We start from the raw sequence: 23,355 nt of genomic DNA, 5'->3' as shown, positions 1-23,355 counted from the left end.
TATTTTGTGTAACGTTAATTATTTTAGAGAAGGCACACACCACCATCTTACTCCGACGAAAGTGACTTGAACGCACCTACCCGTCATACACACGACTTCCCACCTCGTAAATACGAACTTCCCAGGAGGACTTGAACACACCAAAAGTCTGTAAAATAAACTGTTAAAAGGATTTGACTATAGTATTTTACCCTTTGTTAAGTTTTATCAAAGCAGATGATATATTGCTATAGAAACTAGTGACTGCCGACTCGCTTTCACCCCAAAATGGCGGAAACTGAATTCAACAAATCACATGCTCCGTTACATCTCATACTCGAACGCTATTGGCTCGAGGTTTTGTCATTCTTTGACAGGATGAACCAGTCCCAAGAGTTGCGCATACGCTCGCTGCTAATAACGCCGCGCTGCTGTGGATTCATTTCGTTCACCTAAAAGATTCGTTCAAAAAGAACGATTCGTTCACGAAGGTAACATCACTAACGTTACATGAGAGTAGAGACGGTCCAGTTCATCTCATGACCTGGATGATCGCTCCTCATCATGGCTCTGAATATCTGCTGCTGTTGGAAAGAGCTTCTTCTGCTCTCTTTCCTCCTGATCTGTGCTAATGGACAAACATCAAGACCGTAAGTTTTTAACAGTTTCAGTGGGAGGTAACGTTAGTTTGCTTTCTAACCCAGTCAACAATTTGGTCTCACAGTGATCTTACCGCGAGCTCCCAGGATACTCATGATGTGGTCACAATAATACATCTAACATCTATATAACATCTAATTAGTTAGACCTACTTAAAAAAAGCATGGAAACAGATTGCCTTAAAAAAGTGAAATAGGAATAGTATGTTATGCCCTATGCAGGGGGGTTCGGGGGTTCCCTCACTGCCAAAGGTCCAGAATTTAAGTCGTTTTTTTTGTTTTTTTTGCTTTTTTTTTCAATGTTTGTGACAAATATTCTGGGTTGCTGTTGAAAATTAATATGATACATTATTGTAGCTGGACGTGTGTGCGTGCCGCGCGTGCCGTTCAGAGAGTAGGAGTTTCTCAATGTCAAGGATACTTCCTTGGCAGGACAAGTCACTTCCTTCAGAGGCTAGGCGAGGCTCCTCTTATTTCGGAGAACACGTAAATGGAACAGACTAGCAAGTGCACGTCATTGCATCATTACGTCAGTGAAAAGGTTTCTCCCGCTTTCGGGAGAAATAAAAAGATTACACCAGAGGTGGGAAGTCCAGGGGTCAGAGAGTAAAAGTCCGGCCATATTTTTATTCTGCTTGTTATCATAATCACCAAAGGAGAAAATCACTATTTTTATGTTACCATCATCGAGGTCAGGGTTTGTTTTAGCTGAGCTCTTGACCCTTGACTTTGTAATATTAGTTTTCGTTTGGGCAGTTTAGCTGTATTAAAACCAACCAGGTAAACAAAGTTAAAAGATTTTTTTAATTATTTGTATAATTTATAATATCAATACGGTAGTAATTTGTACTGGCGTTTAAATGTTAAACTTTATTTATCTGACATATTTACTACAGTTATAACAAATGTTTGGTAACGTAAATGTACTTACATTTGAAAGCATATTGCCTGCTAAAGTCTGACATTTTTAAAAAAAAAATTTTAAATAAGATCGCAAAGCTGCGCGCATAGGATTGTGGGTGATTTGAGCGCGAATGCTACACATATGCATCCTTTCCTGTATATGGGATATTTTTCGAACGAAGGACTCAGTCCTTGTTTGAAATTACGAGGATCCTCAACATTGGAACAGTCCTTCGATGGATGTCGATGACGTAGCATCCTCGAAATTCTGGCTTCCGAGGACAGTGGCGCCTGCAGCTGTATGGCTGTACGCACTGTGCGTACCTTGAGAGGGCGCTAATTAATACTTTTTTATTTTTTACATAATTTTTAAATTGATTATTAAAATCTATCTGCGTACACTCCACATATAATTACATCCATATTATACTATAGACAAATCCACACTCCAAATACGTTTTCCATGATAGTCGAGTGGTGGAATTCGTGTTAATAGAGTCAGAGGATCGGCGGTGCTCTAATTATCGGTGGTTCGAATCTGCCCTCATATAGTTTTTCCTCACAAAGTTCAAAGAAGCTCATTAATGTTTGTATATCAAGAGCAGGGACATGTTTGTGTGCATTTTTTAGTGATTTCTCTGGAAAGAAGAGTCAAGCGATAGATTATAGACTAACTTACACGAGCCACAACGTTCCTCTGCATGATTTCAAAAACAACACGTTTTAGCAGTAGATAGCTTATTTAACTCAAATTAACGTCAACTGAATGTTTCATTTGCATAACCCTTTGTTAAACACAGTGCTTATTTTCTGCGATTTTCCAAAAGTCTATGGGAAAAATTAATAGGCTTTCAGTCGAGGGAACCCATGCCCTGCTAACTTCTGGGTTGGCCTACAAAAACGCATCATCCCTGGGGCGCTCTATACTCAAGAACGCAAGAACGGAGGACGCATGAAAGTACCCGGATGCGTTTTTGATATCGAGGATGCATCGAATGCAAACTTGAGGGAATCGAACCGTTAAAAAGACATTAAAAACGGGACATTTGGACAGCATTTCTCATGGAAAAAGTGGATAAGTATTCATAACAGCACAGATTATAACTGATTGATTATGACTGAGCGAGGGGATTCAGATGAGGACCGTGACGTCAGCAGCTCTGATTGGCTGAAGGCAGTGAGCAACAAAATCTGATTGGTCACAGACCAAGTTGAAGAGACATTTTAATTCCGAAGTCTCAAGTTTAACCACTCGACATATTTTTTTCGCATGTAACGTTACTTGTGCTGCTTGTGTGTTGTTTAATATAGATTTGTGTATTCGATTGTAAAATTATTCTGCCAGTGTAAACTTATTAAATTTATTAAGTTAAATTATTCTGTAAATTATACTGTAATTATTCGCGCTCTTAAATCATCCACAATCCTATGCGCGCAGCTTTGCGATCTTATTTAAAAAAATTTTTTAAAAATGTTTACTCATATTTGGAAATTATAGGCTACACTGCATATATTAAATGGGCTTTTAATGCAGTAGTAATACTGAAATAAATAAGCACAATTAATATAATGAATTCCAAGGATGAATAAGTAAACTTAAAAAATATACTCAAATTTAACTTTAGATACACTACAACTTCATGATATTAAATAATGTATTTTTTAAATATACTTTCAGTGCATTGTTACAATGATCATTTTCAGCACACAGTTAAAATATACCTCAAATATATTTTTATAAAGTGCAAATAAATACACATTTGTAATCATGCTGATATTAGGAGAAATAAAAACGGCACTCTTTGTGTAATATTAAATCAGCTTATGTGATGTTCTCTCAAATTTTTAAGTTGTATTGACAATTCAACATTTCAGATAATATTAACTTTCCACACATAGAACAGAACACCACTGTACAGCACAAACGGTTTGCTAACAAATCCTACAGTATCCACATTTTTCCATGTTTGAGAAACAGGAATGTCCCCCGGTGACTGATATTTGAATCGTCTTTTCTCAACCTGCTCAATATGTTGAATTCTCAGTGAACTCATATTAATTACAGTGTGACTATTAAAGTATGAGATATGAGAATGCTGTGATGTCACTGTGATCCTCGCATAATCTCACATGTTGACTGGGAAGTGTGATAAATTATTAGTATATCATTACCATGTTTGAAAGACAACTTAAGGCATGTAAAAGATAATTCACAATTAATGAGTGTATTTTTAAGGGCAATATTGTTCTAGATGAACATGAAAAAATTAATTAATCTTGTATTCTCACATTTCAAGGTCTATAATTGATCAATAGCAAATTAACGGTATTGGTTTTCATTCCCAGTTTAACTTTTTTTTATATTTCTTGTTTTATCCAACTATGGCAATATTGTATGATCATTGTCTCTTGACAGATCTTTCATGGTGACGTTTCCAGCAGTGATTGAGTCGGGATCTGAGGCCAAACTCTGTGCAAGTTTTCTCAATCCCAATGAAAGCCTTGTCATGAACATTCATCTGGTTCATGGTGACCAGAGCACTTTACTGCTGCAGGAGAAAGCTGAGGAAGAGTTTCATCGCTGCTTTAACTTCAAGGTCTGCCATTAGCACATTATTATGAATATATAAAATTACATTTTAGTCATAATGCATCTAGTTTTTGTGATGGCAGGTTGTGAAAACATATTATTTCTCATCAGGCTCCTCTGGTCGAAGCAGAATCAGTGCAGAAAATGAAGGTCGAACTTCAGGGAGAGACTTTCAAGATGACTGAAGAGAGAAAAGTCATGTTCAAGCCTTACCATCCTCTGACCTTTATCCAGACTGATAAACCCATCTATCTTCCAGGACAGACAGGTGAGCTGTGAATGTTTCAGTAAATAATGCTGGTGTCACTGACATCTAAACCCTGATCACAGCTGTTGTAGATAATATACATTAAGTAAAGCCTGTTATGATCATGCAGTAAGCTGATGTAGCACCATAGGTCAAAAATAAATTACAAATTTTGCTCAAACCAGCAGATGGTAAAAGAGTGTACAGAAATAAACTATTCAATTTACAAACTTGTAAACAGAAAAGAGGAGCAGAAGAAAAGATAAGGAAAGCAAATAAGGTTGAGTAGCTTCAGACTCGAGAATGGTTATCTAGTGTGTGTTTGAGCCATATTGCGATTACAAATAACTGATAAAGTAAATCTCTTGATATCAGTATCTTTATAACTTTATTTTATATGAAATCTAGAGATACTACAGATCAGGGGTGTCTAACTCAGTTCCTGGAGAGCCACAGCCCTGCAGAGTTTAGCTTCAGCCTTAATTAAATGTTCCTGATCCAGCTAATCAATCCTTCAGGTTTGTTTGAAAACTACAGGTATGTGTGTTGAAGCAGGGTTGGGACTGATCTCTGTGGCCTTCTCAGAGTTTGATACTCCTGCTATAGATCGTTACATGATAATCGTTTTCTGGGATTTGCCTTCTTGATTCTAATTGGTCAGCTGGTGCAAACTGGACAGAATTTTTTTGCAAAATGACAGCTAAAACAGGCTACTGCAACAGTTGAATTTGGCCCAAAAGACATGTTCACACAGCAGCGGGCATTTACAGGAGTGAAATACTGACCGTAAGCAGTTTCCCGTTACAGATGTCAAAAGTGGAGTTTTTTTTTTTTAATTCATATTTCTATTTTACAGTGAACTTCAGAGTTGTTACCATGGATACAAACTTCAAACCTCTTGATCAGCAGGTCTGATGTGTTTACCTTGAAAATTAATTTTCTCTTGGATTTTTGAATACATGTCTAATAAATAAATTTTTTGGCTTTTAATCTTTAATTACTATTTGCTCTTTTACAGTATAGTTCAGTGATTCTTGAGGTAAGAACACAAAACCTTCTGTACAGTCACAACAAATACACCTTTTAAATCTTATTAACACTATAGAAAATCTGTTATGTTTGCAATTATTGTATTTTCAGAAGTCAAGTCAAGTCAAGTCAAATTTATTTATATAGCGCTTTTACAATTGGTAATTGTTTCAAAGCAGCTTTACATATTAGAAGCACAGAAAAAATGGAAATGGTTAAAAATAAGCTGTACAAACAAGCGTGGTAATATGTAACATATGCAAGATGGTGCTACATTAAGCCAATGTCGGCTGACTCCCAGGGGTGGAAAAAAAACTCTAGGAGAAAAACCCAGCGTGCTTGCACTGGGAAAAAAGTCCTAGGAGGGAAAAAACCCCTTGGAAGATATATATAATATATGTAAATGGATATGGAGATCAAAATCTGAATTATACATTTTTATTATAGAGATTAAAAATAGATTATATATAAATATATGTAAGCGGATACGGAGATTAAAAATCTGAATTATAGATGCAGCCAGAACTGGATCTGTAGGCCCATTGTCTCCTGGGCTACGTTGTAGTCAGGTCCAGACACAGGTTCTCCATCTGATCTGGATACGGCCTGGATCCAGCACCCGGCAAACCTCAGGATAAGCAGAGAGACGGATATTAGCGTAGATGCCATTCTTATTCTGATGTACAGGTATATCTAGTGTTATAGGAAATGTTCTCGGTTCCGGCCGACCTAATTATTGCAGCGTAACAATCCTTTAACGGATTTGAAAAATGTTAATGCATTGATAATGTGTTATGTGTATGCAAGAGCAAAGAGATGTGTTTTTAGTCTAGATTTAAACTGACAGAGTGTGTCTGCTTCCCGAACAATGCTAGGAAGATTGTTCCAGAGTTTAGGTGCTAAATAGGAAAAGGATCTGCCGCCTTCAGTTGATTTTGATATTCTGGGTATTATCAACTGGCCTGAATTCTGAGATCGCAATAAACGTGAAGGACTATAATGCATTAAGAGCTCACTTAGGTACTGGGGAGCTAAACCATTTAGAGCTTTATAAGTAATTAGCAAGATTTTAAAATCTATACAGTGTTTAATAGGGAGCCAATGTAATGTTGACAGAACTGGGCTAATATGGTCATACTTTCTGGTTCTAGTAAGAACTCTAGCTGCCGCATTTTGGACCAACTGTAGTCTGTTTAAAAGCTGAGCAGAACAACCACCCAGTAGAGCATTACAATAATCTAGTCTTGATGTCATGAATGCATGAACCAACTGTTCCGCATTTGTCATTGAGAGCATATGTCATAATTTAGATATATTTTTTAGATGGAAGAAGGCGGTTTTACAGATACTAGAAACATGACTTTCAAATGAAAGGCTAATTAAACATTTCTTCATTGATAGTCAGAATATGTGTAGCTGAACTAAATATCTGAACTGTGTCTTTGGTTTTAAACAGGACAGTCAAGGTAACCGGATTGGTCAATGGACAAATGTTTCTTCAACAAGATGGATTTTGCAACGTTCTTATGAATTAAACTCAGAGGCCCGTCAAGGCATGTACAAACTGAAGGCTTTTATTAGTGACAGGATGATCTCACATCATTTTGAGGTGAAAAAATATGGTAAGTCATAAAAACAAACGATTGCAGTGTTGCATGGGAAGAATTTCAATAATATGTTTGTATATTAATATCTTATTTGACTACTAATAACTCTAATTTCTGGCTTCTAGTTTTGCCTAAGTTTGAAGTTACAATAAAAAGCCCAAATAAAGTCTGCGTTGTAGAAGAGGAACTGATAATTGAGGTTTGCGGAAAGTGAGTGTTTTATTTTATTTCCTTCATTAAGAGAGCAGTGTGTTCTTTCATTCTTGGCACAATCAAGTTACTTTAATTTAATTGTTAATTGATTTTTTTAACTGACAGAGTCAGTTACATACTGTAACTCCCATCACTGTAAAAGACTTCTTTAAAAAAGCATGCAAACGATTGCCTTTAAAACCAAGTAAAGTGAAATAGGATGTTGTTCTGACAAAAGCTTAGTTTGTATAGTTCATTTACACAAGAGTTTTAGTAACTAAAAAAGAACTGAGAGCACTTGATAATTTATTTTAAATAAATAAAATTGAATCGTTACCATTGTTGTGTTTTGAATTCTGAAGTCTGTCTGTGACTCAAGCATGGTCAGAAGATATTGTCACAAATATAGAGGGATTATATCAGCCTAATTAAAAGTTTCACGTTTCAGGCGTTTTTGACAGAAATGTTACCAATAACATTGTAAAAAAAATATATTATTTGAAATGAAATGTAATGTTATTTATCATTCGTTCATACACACACACACATATCATGTATGTCACAGTTCCCTTCTGTTCCGGACTCCATCACTCATGTTCCTCCCTGTTCCATACCTGCACTCACTTCCTCAACTCCCCATCGCCACGGATTCTCTGCACTTCATCATCTACACTCCCTTTATAATGGACTCACTTCCCTGCACTCCTTGTCTGTTCTTATGTTTGCTTATTGGTTTGGTTGTTCCGTTCTGTTGTTCAATAAACCCATCTCTACAGAAGTCTGATTCTGAATCCTCTTTGCTGCAACCACACCTGTAACAGAAGAACAGACCTAACAGTGAGGACTTCTGCAGCAAGATGGGAATTTTCCTGGTACCGATCTCTCCTGCTGTTCACCAACCTACCAGCTCAGCGGTGGACCGTCTATGGTCCCTTAGACAGGACGGTCACCTGTTGGAGAGGTACGTGGAGGAATTTTCTGAGCTTTCTTGCTTGGTGAACTGGCCGGATGCTCCATTTAACGTGTGTTTTCTGAAGGGCCTGGACAAGGATACAATTCATTATATTGAACCTGTCTGTTCTTTCTCCCTAGTCAAGTCTATTAATCTGATTTTCTTTTTAAATGGTTCTGATTTCAAAATTGAAGAGGTTCAAGAAAGAACGTGTCTTCCTCATCCAGTTTCCTCAGAAAAACACGCGGCCTGGTCAGTTCACCTACCGCCAGTTTCCTCCATGTATCCCTCCAGTGGGTCATCCCACGTTGTCCTGCCTGTCCCCGCTGCGTCTAAGGCTCGCCATGAAGCGGCCGCTGCGAAGCTCAAGCCACCATGGATAATGGTCGCTGCCGCGCGAGAGCTACTGAATAAAATGGCCACTGCCAAGCCTGGACGTTCACCAGGAGAGGACCACTGGCTCATTGATTTCTGGACTGAACCTGCCGCTCCAGTTCTCCACGAGCCCGCTCCAGTCTGTCCCTGACCAAGTCGTTTTTTTTTTGTTTTTTTTTAAATGTTACTCAAACCAATCAATTAATCTTATCTTAACGTGGGTTTTCTGAGTACAAAAGGCATAGTATGTGAATAGTACAGAGTACAGATTAGAGTTAAAAATTAAATTAAGACATATTAATTAAAGTTAACTAAAAAGAGGTAGTTAAAATCACTATTGGATTTTACAGTGTAATATATTAGTTGCTGAACTCAACCCTGAACTGTAGATTATTGGCTTGTATCTTTTTCACAGATACACTTACGGACAGTCTGTACCTGGTAAATCATGGGTGAAAGTGTGTCGTAAATACTTTAATACCAAAAGCCATTACACCAATCCAGTGTGTTTAGAGGAAACCATTGAGGTGTGTGAGTAGAAACACAGTACAAGTAATGGCACATTATCTTTCCTCCATTTATCAGTTAAACCACTCTTTAGTTAATATGCTATGTTTGTGTTCATTCATTATAATTAGATAAATAAGACAGGCTGTGCCGTCCATATCTTAGAAACATCAATCTTTCTGAACGCCCCTGAGGACAGGCTTCTGGATTCTCTTGCTGTTGAGGCAATGGTTACAGAAGAAGGAACAGGTGAGCTGTTGGATTTGATCTGATCCACGTTACATACATTTCTTGAGTTTCTCATTTTTGATGTTTTACTTTTATTTGAATAAATATTTATTTTGGTGTTTTTACAATTTACAGAGATCAGCATGACCAAATCTAAATCTGTATCTCTCACTTATGAAACTGGTAAAGTCATATTTACTGACCTGCCCAAAACATATGAACATGGATCAGTTATAGAAGGAAAAGTGAGTCTAAAATCAGTTTGTCTCTGTTTAACACCATTGATATGTACAGAATTATTCCTAAATTTATTTCTTTAAAATCTTATTTTTAACAGATCAAACTCTCAAATTTCAAAGGTGCACCGATTCAAAACAAAGATGTTTATCTTATGGAGGGTCCCACTTGGTCCCCAAAACTGCTCCTAAATCTCACTACAGACAGCGATGGACTGGCCATCTTCTCTCTTACTACGTCCAGTCATCCTAAAAGTGATATTAATCTGATTGTAAGAGAGTTTGTATTCAATTAGTTTACTTTTTCTAAGTAAGAAGAGTTTAGTTGCATGAGTTATTTTTGATTCTTTGTTCATTGTCAGGCAAGTGCCTATCCAGAGGTCCGTTATGGCCACAACACACCTTACATCCCTGTGGATATGAAACCGGTTGAGCTCCTCCAGCCTGTCGCTCCATATAATCTAAGTGAACTGATTATAGAGAATACTGAGCAACCATTAAAGTGTGACTCTGAGTTTACAGCCACCATCAAGTATTATTTTGTTGGAGAGACAATTAAAGACTTCAAAACGGACATTGTCTATATGGTGAGAACATGTGCAGTATGTACATTATTACACAGATGTTTTTGTTTAACAGTGTTCATTGGCAGCACTAATCAGTTTGTTATCAGAGTGTCATCTGTCTGTTTCAGGTCTTGTCCAGAGGAGTGATCGTTCATCATGGATATGAGAAGGTTGAAGTGAAATCTTCTAATGGAGAAGCAAGTGGCACAATGTCATTCAAACTGTCTATTAGTGCAGATCTGGCTCCAGTAGTGCATATTCTGGTGTACTGTGTTCTGCCCAGTGAAAATGTTGTTGCTAGTAGCAAACATTTCAACACTGAAAAGTGTTTCAAAAACAAGGTATGTATTGTAGCTTTAGAAATTAGCCTCTTTAAACTGTATTACTGACTCAAATCTAAAATAAACCCTATTGACTGTATGTCACAGGTGTCTCTGCAGTTTTCTCCTGCTAAAGCAGTTCCTGGTGAGAAAAACACTCTCCAGCTCTCAGCTCACCCTGGTTCACTGTGCGGCCTCAGTGCTGTAGATCAGAGCGTCCTGATCCTGAAGTCAGGAGAACGCCTGGATACTGACAAGGTTTAGATGCTTTAAGATTTAGTATTGATTAAATGTGTCTTCATAGTGGGAATGAATCTTGTGATAACAGACTTTAGTTATTACTGCTATGATCCTGATCTCAGGTGATTTAACAATAATCTTCATTCTTTCTCACTATAATGGAATTAAAGTTTTGTTGAAAAATACATGAATTATTTAGTGTTGAATTTTTAGAAATCATACTAATACACTCTAAAAAATGCTGGGTTGTTTAATTCCATGTTTGGTCCAAATATGGACAAACCCAACCGTTTAGGTTTAAAATTAAAACATTTGACCTAAATATGGGTTGAAACAGGCCAACATTTTTTAGAGTGTGAACGTTGTCTCTTCACAGGTCTTCAGCCTCCTGCCATTGAAATCAAGGTCAAATTATCCTTATACTACTGAAGATGAACTGCAGTGGGAGTGTCTGAATGTGAGACCCTGTCAAGCTGTGCCGACAGACCTTGAATCCTTAAAGGTAACAGGTGGATTATATGTGTGGCAGTGCAGTAGATAATGATTGGCAGAGTATATACTGCACACGCGCAAGTAAATGCATAAAAAAGTTCTCTTGATTATAATGATAATTAAAAGTAATTTGAATTTTCATGACTTTTACTGTGGTTCATTATTGCCACTTGACAGAGACTGGGATTGAAGATGGCAACAAATTTGGTTGTGCGAGTCCCTCAGTATCTGTCATACAGAGGCTTGACGTATCGCCGATACCGTGGTGAAGGTACATGTACTGTTATTACAATCCAAGCTGTAATGTTTAAATATGTAGTTGCTTGTAATGAAACTGTAGTACAAACAATGTTCGTTAGTGTAGGAAGGAAGGGGACAGGGTCGGCGGTTAACTGCTGACTGAGCTTTATTTCAAAATTCAGAAATGTCAAACCAAAAACTGTGCAAGGCACAAAACAAAATAAACCACAAAGGGCTTCACTCCAGTCACGGCATATACAATCCACAAAGGGCTTCACTCCAGTCACGGTACATACAATCCACAAAGGGCTTCACTCCTGGTCACGGCATATACTGTACGATCCACAAAGGGCTTCACTCCAATTTGTCGTGCACCAGCGGCTCAGTCAGCAGTCCCCCTCTCTCTCCCTGACTCCTGCTTCTCGCGGCGTTTTAACCTGTCTGGAGCCACTGGAGGGGAGCGTGGTCCGAACAGAGAGTGAATTCCCGTCCCAGGAGATAATAGCGGAGGGTGAGGACGGCCCACCTAATAGCCAAACACTCTTTCTCAACGGTGCTGTACTTAGCTTCCCTCTTTGAGAGCTTGCGGCTAATGTACAGCACCGGCCGTTCCTCTCCCTCTATCTCCTGGGACAGGACAGCACCCAGCCCTCTGTCCGACGCGTCAGTCTGCAACAGAAAAGGGAGAGAAAAATCAGGAGAGTGAAGCAATGGCCCGCCACATAGAGCAGCCTTTACTTGGGTGAAGGCCTGCTGGCACAGCTCCGTCCACTGGACCGTATCTGGCGCATCCTTTTTAGTTAGATCAGTCAACAAGCTGGTGAGGGCCGAATAATTAGGAACAAACCTCCTGTAATATCCCGCCAGCCCGAGGAACTGTCTAACCTCCTTTTTGGTCTTGGGGCGCGGACAGGTCGCAATCGCTGCCGTCTTATCAATTTGGGGACGCACCTGTCCATGCCCCAAGTGGAAGCCCAGATACCTTACTTCCACGCGCCCAATCGCACACTTCTTCGGGTTGGCCGTGAGCCCGGCCCCCCTCAGCGATCTCAGGACGGCCTTCAAATGCTGCATATGCCGCTGCCAGTCATTACTGAAGATGATAATATCATACAGATAGGCAGCAGCATATGCACCATGGGGCCGCAAAATTTTATCCATGAGACGCTGAAAGGTAGCCGGTGCCCCGAACAGCCCGAACGAAAGGGTAACGAATTGGTGTAATCCGAACGGCGTCGTGAAAGCTGTCTTTTCTTTGGATAATGGCGACAAGGGAATCTGCCAATACCCTTTCGTTAAGTCCAGTGTCGAATACAATCAAGCCGTACCTAGCCGGTCAAGCAACTCGTCCACCCGAGGCATTGGATACGCGTCAAACTTCGACACTGCGTTCACCTTGCGGTAGTCCACACAGAACCGAACTGAGCCGTCAGTCTTGGGAACCAAAACTATCGGGCTTGCCCAGTTACTGCTGGACTCTTCTATTACTCCCATTTCAAGCATAGCCTCTAATTCTGCCTGAACTACATTTTTCTTGTGTTCAGGCAATCTATACGGCCGGCTGCGAACCACCACGCCCAGCTCTGTCTCGATGTGGTGCTGAATGAGGTTTGTATGGCCCGGTAGGGGAGAAAACACATCTGCAAATTCTGCTTGTAACTTGGATAAATCAGTGAGCTGTGAGGGCGAGAGGTGATCTCCCCCCGGGGACAGAGCGAGGGATTGTTTTCTGATATTCGCCTCTGGCCCAAGATCATCCTCTCCGCTAATCACCGTCGCCAGCATCACTGACTCTGCCTCATTCCATTTTTTAAGGAGATTGAGGTGGTAAATCTGACGTGCTCCTCTCCTATCGGAACGCACAACCTCATAATCGAGCTCACCGACTTGCCGTGTCACCACAAATGGTCCTTGCCACTTTGCAAGTAATTTCGAGCTTGAAGTGGGAAGCAATACAAGCACTTTATCTCCCGGTGCAAAGTTAGCTCATCTGTCATACAGTTGGCTCTGTCTGTGCTGGGCTTGTAACAAATTCTCCATAGACAGCCGCCCCAATGTGTGGAGTTTTGCTCTCAAGTCCAGCACATACTGAATTTCATTTTTGGCCTGAGATGGTCCGTCCTCCCAAGTCTCTCTTAGGACGTCTAACACCCCATGGGGCTGGCGTCCAAAGAGAAGCTCAAAGGGGGAAAACCCCGTGGAGGCTTGCGGGACCTCTCGCACTGCAAATAACAGAGGTTCCAACCACTTATCCCAATTTTTGGCGTCCTCTTGAACGAATTTACGAATCATGGATTTAAGCGTGCCATTAAACCGTTCGACCAGCCCGTCCGTTTGTGGGTGAAAGACGCTGGTATGCACGGATTTAATGCCCAACAATTCGTAAAGTTCGCGTAACGTGCGTGACATAAACGCCGTGCCTTGATCAGTGAGGATTTCTTTCGGAATCCCCACTCGGGAGATTAAACTAAACAGTGCATCCGCAACACTCTTAGCGGAAATGTTGCGGAGTGGCACTGCTTCAGGATATCGCGTTGCATAATCCACAATGACTAATGCCCTCTTGCTGATCGCTCTAATGGCCCGATGAAGTCCATACCAATTCTGTCAAAGGGGACCTGCATTAATGGAAGGGGGCGCAACGGCGCTTTTGGGGTGGCCGGTGGGTTAACCAACTGACATTCCCGACAAGACGCGCACCACCTGCGCACATTCTCGTGAATGCCGGCCAAAAGAATCGGGTCATGAGACGATTTAGTGTGGCCGTTTGTCCTAGATGCCCAGCCATCGGGTTAGAATGAGCCGCGTGGAAAAGCATTTCCCTGCGGCTCTTTGGAACTAATAATTGGGTCGTATCTTCTTTTGTTTGAGTGTCTTGGGTCACTCGATACAACCTATCTTTTATGATCGCAAAATACGGATAAGAAAGTGGGCGTCCAGGCTGGAGAGGCTGACCATCGATAGTGCTGACCTTTTCAAACACGTTTTTTAGCGTCTCATCGCGAGACTGCTCCAGGGGAAAGTCATCGCGATTTGAAAGAATAAGTCTTCCAATTTCGCTCTGTTCCCCTGAAGCTGAACTCACTGGTCCCTGATCAGTCTCTCCCGCCTGTACTGGCACCTCCTTATCCCGCGATTTTTTCTCCCAAGAGGCATCCGAGCATAAACACCCCAATAATTTGTTAAAGGCAGGCCAATTTGTACCCAAAATTATCGGATGCCGGAGGTGCGGATTAACTGCCACCACCACACTATGCTTTTGACCCCTAAATTGAATAATGACGGGCACTAACGGATATTCCACCACATCCCCGTGCACACACCTCACCTTAACCCAGCGGCCTGCATCCAATGCCCTGGACGAAATCAGGCTTTGATGCACCGAGGTTTGGTTACGTCCTGAGTCCACCAAAGCCTGATACGTACCCCTCTTGACACTCACAGGTATTTGGTACTCGCCAGCTTGACCGGGGGCAGCCTGCGGATCGTCCGGGACCCGGATCAACGCCCCAACCTCCATCACTGGACACCTGTCCACAAAGTGCTCCGGGTCCCCGCAACGCCAACAGGCCGGCCCAGACCTGCCCGCCGCTCTCGTGGCAGTGAGCGGGCTAAATGGTTGACGCGGAGAGAGGGGAGAAGCAGGAGCGGAGTCCGGCCCGGCGGAACACGTGGCGGGCCGGGCGGACGAGACCTGGGTAGATGGACAGGTTTAGAGAGAGAGGGGGAATTAAAAGAAGGAGAGAGAGAGGCAGATGGTAGGGGTTTGCCGACCCCTTGGCACGCCACCATGTGGTCCTCCGCCAATTCGATGGCTGAGTCCAGCGACGTGGGGCGGTGGCACTGGACCCACTCAGCGGTTTTCTTAGGGAGCCGAGTGATAAACTGCTCCAGTACCACGCGATCGATAACCAGGTCCACGTCACTTCCCTCAGCCAGTAGCCATTTGCGGCACGAGTCCCGGAGCTGTTGGGCCAACACGAAGGGCCGGCCGGACTCGCCCAGGTCCAGAGAACGGAAGCGGTGACGATGCTGCTCGGGGGTCCGGCCGACTCGCTGGACGATGGCCCACCGAAGATCGTCAAAGACCAGGAGGTTCTCTGCTGGCAGCTGCTGCGCCGCCACCTGCAACTCCCCCGAGAGGAGCGGGACCAACCTCATGGACCATTGGTCCAGCGGCCAGCCACTTGCCTCGGCTGACCGCTCGAACAAGTCGAGGAAGGCCTCGGGGTCGTCACATGGCCCCATTTTGTTCAGCGGCAGGTGGGTAGGCGCAGCCGGCTGCCCGATGGTCTCCTGGCGAATCTCCCAGTCAATCCAGCTCCGGAACCTCTCGCGGTCCTCCTGCTGGGCCTGCACGATGGCTTGAAAGCGGCGTTCTTGGTCGGTGCGCAGGCCCAGCAGGGCCTGATGTTGCTCCTGATGCAGGACCGCGAGGGAGGCGATGACTTCCGCAAATGTCGAAGGGGAGGACGAAGATTGCATGGCAGCGGCCACCCAGCTTCCTTCCCGGGTTTCGGCACCAGTGTAGTACAAACAATGTTCGTTAGTGTAGGAAGGAAGAGGACAGGGTCGGCGGTTAACTGCTGACTGAGCTTTATTTCAAAATTCAGAAATGTCAAACCAAAAGGCACAAAACAAAATAAACCACAAAGGGCTTCACTCCAGTCACGGCATATACAATCCACAAAGGGCTTCACTCCAGTCACGGTATATACAATCCACAAAGGGCTTCACTCCTGGTCACGGCATATATGATCCACAAAGGGCTTCACTCCAATTTGTCGTGCACCAGCGGCTCAGTCAGCAGTCCCCCTCTCTCTCCCCGACTCCTGCTTCTCGCGGCGTTTTAACCTGTCTCCGCGCCAATTACTGAAACGAGAAACAGGTGTTCGTGATTTACATTTAACTCGCTCACTCACCAAAGATCTCCCGATGCTCTCTCCCGCTGCAGACCTCGCTGAACCACGCCCCCCTCGCCACAGAAACATATTTTAAAAAATAAAATATGTACAATTTGTGAAATTGTGAAACTCATACAATTCCACAGTTGTACTGATATATTTGGAAAAAGACAAAGGTTTATTTCTGTGGTTATTAGTTAACTTTGAATCAGTGTTATTATTGGTAACAAACTCAATATAAAATAATTAATTTATAGGGAATTATAAAGAGTTGTTTAGTTTATGACCGAGCAACTGAGTCATCCAGTGTTCACTTGCTCGAGCTGTAGGCTAATAAGCTCTTGTATCGGATATAAATATCCAACAAATGTGAAAACACTGATTAGAGCATGGTAACTTTAAGATAGACAGTTTAAGACATGACATTTTAGAAGCACATAATACAAGACAATTTCTTTAAAAAAAAATCTACAAGAGAGTTTATTTATTCTAACACAAACACACACATACACACACACACACACACATGCACACATTCATTCCTACGTGTTTCAGTAAGAAAGAAAATGAGAGAGAGAGAGTTTTAAGAGAGAGAGTGATATGATGAACAAAATTCCTAGCAACAATATGCACTTCAAAAATCTGACCTGAACAAACCATGAATCATTAATTTAAATGCACCAGTTCAGTTTTTTTAAAACCTGGAGGCGCTTGCTTGAGTCAACCTAAACGTGCATCTTCTCGTCGGAGTGCAGGGAAGTCGATGATTTGTCTTTTCAGGTCCAGATGGTAGTTGGGTAAAACTCAATCACGTTTGAGCTTGCTGTAAAAATGAAAGGAAGTCTCTTTGTCACTGTAGTTGAAGTTGAAGCGGCAAAAGTCGTTGGTTGAACTTTGTGGCAAAATCTAGAACACGAGACTCTCAACTGAAAAGAAAATTAAGTAAAAGAAAAGAAAAGTGAGTGAAAGTTGGATGGCTTGAATGAGCTGCTTGTCTATTCTTCTTGTTACTCCGTGGTTCTTGGTACTTGTTCTGCTTACTCTGGTCTTTGCTGACCGGTTCTTTCTTCTAGTTTGCTCGTTCGTTCATTTACTCTTGTCTTCTATCTTGCGATATGACTATTTAAACTTAGTTTGTCACACCTCTGAAAGGAGTTTTGGACAATCAGATATCGTCCTGTTTCAAAAGGGCTTTTCTCTGCCCCCAATCATAAATAGGTGTAACTTCCCTTCTGTGCTTTAGCAGAGAGTGCCATTTTAACCATAATTTCTATTAAATGGAATATGATACATTTTAAACAGATTTCATTAAAGTCAGGATTTAGGAAAGAGGAATAGAATCAAATCCACTCCAAATAAGGCATACTTTCAGTCAGTCATTCAAGAGTTATCACATTTACATGAATTGTGGGTGTTCTAAAGCATAACTGGTTACAAGTAGTATTTGTGGACATGATTTAAAATGTTTGCAGTTAAAATATGTTAAGTCCATTTAAAATTGTTTGGAACAATTTTGATGCAGTTTTAGTTGTATAACATTCTCTGTTGTTTTTTTTCTGTGAAGTTCGGAAACAAAAGGTCTGCGTTGTCTCTCTGTTTCTTTGATCTGGTGATCAAAGACTCTTTATCTTCTAGGTGACCATTTGGTGTCACGAATGGCTGAGTTCGTCACTTCTGCCAGGAAGCATGGGGTTATAAAAGTAATTAAGCAAGGATTTTTCTGTAGACAGCTGGAGCTGGAATTCCGATTCTGAATTAGAATTATGTTTTGGAAGAATCATCTGAATGATTCATTTGTCTGGTTTGTCCACGGTTCCTACACTATATAATTTTGTAAAATAAAATTACCACATTAACTTTGGCAGCCTTAAAATACTAAAACTAAAATAAAAACTAAATAAATGGAAACTAGAAAACTCTGAAAACACAAAATCTGTATATGAAAATAAAAAAATATCTATTAAATGATGATATGCCTTCTGTTTGCTGTTTACTTCAGACGAGGTGTAGAATTGATTATTTTGACATGCTGTTCACATACATATCACTGAAAACTACAATATATCACTTTTTTCCAGAGATGGTATATGATTGTGATGATTTGGATTCTGTATCGAATTCAGCTGACAGAGATTCTCCAGCAGTGACGATTCGGACTGTCTTTCCAGAAACGTGGATCTGGGAACTTGCTGAAGTGGGGTAATGTGAAGCGTAATCAATAGATTTAACATCATATTTATCTAATTACTTATCTTTAATAATTCAACTCCCCTCACACCCACAGGACAGAAAATGCCTTGCTTGCTTTGCAGAGTCTGAAACCAGTTTTTTATCATCTGTGTGCTGAATGTTGTTATTTATTACAGGAAAAATTAAAATATGCCTATTGTTGTAATTCCTCCACAGGAACTCTGGATCAGTTCAGGTTCCTGTCACGGTTCCTGACACCATCACTACATGGGAGACGGAGGCCTTCTGTCTGTCCTCTGAAGGTCTGGGTCTGGCTCCTCCTGCTCAGCTGACAGTTTTCCAGCCCTTCTTCCTGGAGCTCTCTCTGCCTTACTCCATCATCCGTGGGGAGATCTTTGAGCTGAAGGCCACTGTCTTCAACTATCTGTCCAAGTGCATCATGGTGAGATTTCACACTCAGTCTTATAAAATCATATCAAATATTCCACTAATCATGTGAGGTTGATTGACAGGTTAAAGTGACTCCAGCTCCTTCCTCAGACTACACTCTCAAAGCCTCCTCTGATGATCAGTATTCATCCTGTCTATGTGCTAATGGAAGAAAAACCTTTAAATGGATCCTCACTCCTTCTGTTCTTGGTGAGTTTTCCAGTCTGAATCATTGTTTCTCAGTGTTTGTGTCTTGTATCTTCACGCACATGTCTTGTGTTGTAGGAGTCTTGAATATTACAGTCAGTGCAGAGGCAGAGGCGTCCCAGACTGTGTGTGACAATGAGATTGTGAGCGTCCCAGAGAGAGGACGCATTGACACGGTCACACGAAGTCTGCTTGTACAGGTCAGCGCACGTCAAACAGATTTCAGACATAATTTATCCATGATCCTAATGCTGCTCATATCAGTATGATGAGTTGATGTGATTGTTTTATGCTGCAGGCTGAAGGAACTGAAAAGACAGAGACTCACAGCTGGTTACTGTGTCCAAATGGTTTGTCCACAGACTATATTTAGCATCATAGTGTTACTCAGCTGATCACTGATGTGTGTTTCTGTCTCTCTGGTTCATAGGAGACAGTCTCTCAGAGGAAATGGCTCTGACTCTTCCTAAAGATGTGATAGAGGGATCAGCCAAATCCACTGTTTCAGTCATTGGTAACATTTACAAATACAAGCAGAAATTAGGAGATTGGGTTTGGATTATAAAATGTATTTTAACTTGTGTATGGTTTATAGGAGACATATTGGGTCGGGCACTGAGGAATCTTCACGGATTATTACGGATGCCGTACGGCTGTGGAGAACAAAACATGGCTGTTCTTTCTCCCAATATTTACATTCTGCAGTATCTGGAGAACACGGAGCAGCTCACCTCAGCCATCCGAGAGAGAGCCACCGGCTTCCTGAAGAGCGGTGAGAGACATAAATCATGTAAAAAAAAATGCTGAGATGGTTTATCAAATTACACATTTCTCAACACACCTGAATGTTATTCAGTAAAGCTGAATCATCAGACACATCGAGTTAACCATTATCACACTAAACAGGATACCAGAGACAAATGAACTACAAGCATTTTGATGGATCATACAGCACATTTGGTTCTGGTGATGGGAATACATGGTAAATATATTTTCACTATTACTTTTGTTAATAAAAAAAAAAAAAAATCAAGGTAATCTACAATAATAAACCTGAGAGGATGGTACAAAAAACACATTTTAAAAATGTGTCTCTAAATTCAATAGTTTGTTTTGTGATTGATGATGATTGGAATTCATTGAAACACCTGATGACATTTTTGAATTATATCTTCCACACCACCAGGTTGACTGCTTTTGTCCTGAGGTCTTTTGGCAGAGCACAGAAATACATATTTATTGATCCACAAATTATTCAGAGTGCAAAGGAATGGTTAATAAACAGACGGGATTCAGACGGCTGTTTTCTCCAACAGGGAAGTCTGTTCAACAACAGAATGAAGGTCTGTCAACTTTTATCTATCTATATCTCTCTATCCATTACTCTATCTATCTAGAACACCATAGTAACCACCTAGAAATGGTCTAGTAACTATATAGAAAACCTGAAATATATGATCTTTATGTTTACATGTTGTTGTTGTTGTTGTTGTTTTGAATAACATTTATACTTTCTCAAGGCAGCCTCAAAGTTTGTCTAGATGAACTTCCCTTTAATAGTTTGAGTGCTTTATTTATCTTTTATTTCTCATATATTCCAGGGTGGAGTGAATGATAATGTGACCATGACTGCCTACATTACTGCATCATTGCTTGAACTGGAAACTCCAGTCACTGTAAGTTCATCTACAGGAAACACAATATAAACTCATAGAAAAATGACACAGCGTCCGTTTCTCTGTTTTTGTCACAGGATCCTGTCGTCAGTAAAGCTTTGTCATGCTTGAGGTCCGTCATTGAGGATGTCAAAAACATTTACACCACTGCTCTGCTCACCTACACTTTCAGTCTGGCTAGAGACACAGACACTCGACAGCAGCTTTTCAAGAAACTGGAGGATGTTGCTATTTCAGACGGTAAGAGGTTTGTTTCTGATGACTTTCTGTCATCATTTATGACAGTACTATTGTTTTTTGTCAGGCTCATTGAGTTACTCTTGTGTCTTTTGTCATTAAGGGTCTCTTCTCCACTGGTCTCAGTCTGCATCTGCTGATGACTCTGATTCTCTGGCAGTGGAGATCAGCTCATATGTGCTGCTAGCTGTTCTCACTGCAGATTCAGTCACTACAGCTGATCTGGGCTATGCTAACAGGATTGTCAGCTGGCTTGTGAAGCAGCAGAATGCCTATGGAGGATTCTCCTCCACACAGGTTACTCAAACTGCTCTAATAAAACACATTATTGTTGAATGTGCTGGTATGAATGAGTAAAAGTGACATTACTGAACTCATTATTTCCCAGGACACAGTGGTGGCTCTTCAGGCTCTGTCTTTGTACGCCACCAAAGTGTTCAGCTCTGACGGCTCCAGCACAGTGACTGTACAGTCAGCAGGAGACTCTCACCACTTTGAGGTCAATCAGGACAACAAGTTACTGTACCAGGAGAAGCAGCTGCAGAACGTTCCAGCCAAATACAGCATTGAAGTGAAGGGCTCGACCTGTGTGTCTGTGCAGGTCTGTAGTGTTCAGCTTCATTTACTCACACTCACTTTCTCTCTTGGCATTTTATGGTTATTCTGCTTTGAAACGGTTTATTAATTTATTTTTGTTTGTGTTGAATCTCTCAGATGGCTCAGTTCTACAACATTCCCACTCCTGCTGAAGCTAAAACATTGAGCATTGAAGCTAAGATTGAGGGAGATTGCAAGAAATCCTCTGGACAGTACCTATTGTTAAATTTCACTGTGAAGTAAGAACAATAACTTTATGCTATAAGACATGATTTTGGTTATGGCTTTAGTTCAGTCATCATGAACTCTGATGGTTGATATAATTTTTTTTTTCCAGATATGATGGTCCACAGGCAAGAACTAACATGGTCATTGTGGATATTAAACTCTTGTCAGGATTCACAGCTGATACATCAATGGTGCGTTTGACTATGTGAAGTGATTCATTGTTAGATTTACTGTACTGTCGCTGTGAATCTACTGTAAGATGATGCAGCTATGGCCGATATTGTCCTGCTCACTTCTTGATGAACAGCATGATAGCTTACAGAGAATAGCTCTCCTGTTGGGCGTGTGACAAATCATTTATTTCTAAAAAAAAATCACTTTTTCCACAGCTTGAACCTCAAAGCACTTCAAGCGAATCACTTGTGGAACGGGTCGATTCTAAAGATGATCATGTCATCGTGTATTTGAAAGAGGTGGGAGAACAGCAACATTCATATGATAAGATACAGTAATTCATTTACATTTTTTATTTATTCACTGTTTATCCTCCTGCAGGTTCCAAAAAATATTACAGTCAATCACCAGTTACAATTAAAACAGATTCTTCCAGTGAAGAATCTCAAGCCAGCTGTGATTAAAGTGTATGATTACTATCAAACAAGTAAGATTTGATGTGCCATTTTTCATTGTTTTTATTATGTGATTCAAAAGTATCAGTTGGCATTAAGCTAATTTCTTGGTATCAATATTTCCCTCAGGTGATCTGGTGGAGACTGAGTATTCATCTTACTGTGAATGAAGTGTCGTGCTTCAGTTCTGCAGCTTGGATAAATATGTTTTTATTCAGTGTTTATATGTTTTCCTGGGCAAATGAGTTTCCTGATTAGCCTGTTTTATTAAACCCAAACAAACTGAAAACAGCCTGTTTTATTAAACCCAAACAAACTGAAAACACTTTGGTGAGCTTACTGTGTTTTTGTTCTTGATTTGTAGTTGCATCTGTGACACAGCTACTGAAATGAGAATACGTTTTCAATACATTCTAATGCTGCCAAGAGATGATGCAGTTACAGGAATGCCATTAAGATCCATGTAGAGCAAAGTTTTTCAACCAGGAATCTCTAGAAGTCAGTGAAATTATTGCAGAAATCTGTTAAAAAGGATATATAAAACATGTTCTAAAAAAACTGTCAGAGCAAAGAATCCAGGAGTCACCATGAAACAGATGCTAAGAAGAAGCATACTTCTTTCTTCTTCTTTTGTTTAATGGCGATTTACATTTATAGTGCACATCACCACCTAAGGGGCAGTTGTGCAACCATTTTTTATGCTAATTATAAATTAAAAAGAAAGACTGACTGAACTAAAAAAGAAGTTTGTAAAGATAATATGGCTGTAGACTTATAAGTTTTTTTAAGTTTTTTTTTTTTTGTTTATCCATTTTGCTTTCACAGTAAGGTGAGATGTCTTAAGGATCTGCTGCTAACATCTTGGTGCCAGATACCACAGCACACCTTCAGGGGTC

General features: G+C 40.8%; 1 protein-coding gene across 5 annotated transcripts; it reads left to right on the top strand.

Annotated features, from left to right (window-relative positions):
- Positions 1-368: 368 nt before the first annotated feature.
- Positions 369-22,770, top strand: LOC137004500 (alpha-2-macroglobulin-like). 5 transcript variants are annotated; one of them, XM_067364877.1, is made up of 34 exons: positions 369-629; positions 3,958-4,138; positions 4,243-4,399; positions 5,235-5,287; positions 5,397-5,417; positions 6,864-7,029; positions 7,140-7,224; positions 7,983-8,167; positions 9,206-9,289; positions 9,404-9,513; positions 9,606-9,776; positions 9,867-10,091; positions 10,199-10,411; positions 10,499-10,648; positions 11,007-11,132; positions 11,300-11,393; positions 18,345-18,465; positions 18,673-18,898; positions 18,969-19,095; positions 19,171-19,292; positions 19,391-19,442; positions 19,523-19,606; positions 19,688-19,864; positions 19,999-20,074; positions 20,279-20,435; positions 20,694-20,768; positions 20,846-21,008; positions 21,109-21,302; positions 21,394-21,606; positions 21,720-21,841; positions 21,940-22,021; positions 22,220-22,303; positions 22,386-22,491; positions 22,589-22,770. In XM_067364877.1, exons 1-34 carry the CDS (start codon positions 544-546, stop codon positions 22,627-22,629), a joined length of 4,329 nt encoding a protein of 1,442 aa, XP_067220978.1. In that variant the 5' UTR covers positions 369-543; the 3' UTR covers positions 22,630-22,770. The 5 variants fall into 5 exon arrangements, with proteins under 5 accessions (XP_067220978.1, XP_067220979.1, XP_067220980.1 ...); XM_067364878.1 differs by lacking the exon at positions 7,983-8,167 and adding an exon at positions 8,949-9,060 and having other exon boundaries at positions 370-629; positions 9,172-9,289; XM_067364879.1 differs by lacking the exons at positions 7,140-7,224; positions 7,983-8,167 and having other exon boundaries at positions 371-629.
- The last annotated feature ends 585 nt before the right edge of the window (positions 22,771-23,355 follow it).

This window comes from Chanodichthys erythropterus, chromosome 17, assembly GCF_024489055.1.
Source record: "Chanodichthys erythropterus isolate Z2021 chromosome 17, ASM2448905v1, whole genome shotgun sequence".
NCBI lineage: Eukaryota > Metazoa > Chordata > Actinopteri > Cypriniformes > Xenocyprididae > Chanodichthys > Chanodichthys erythropterus.
This window is presented reverse-complemented; position numbering and strand designations above follow the sequence as displayed.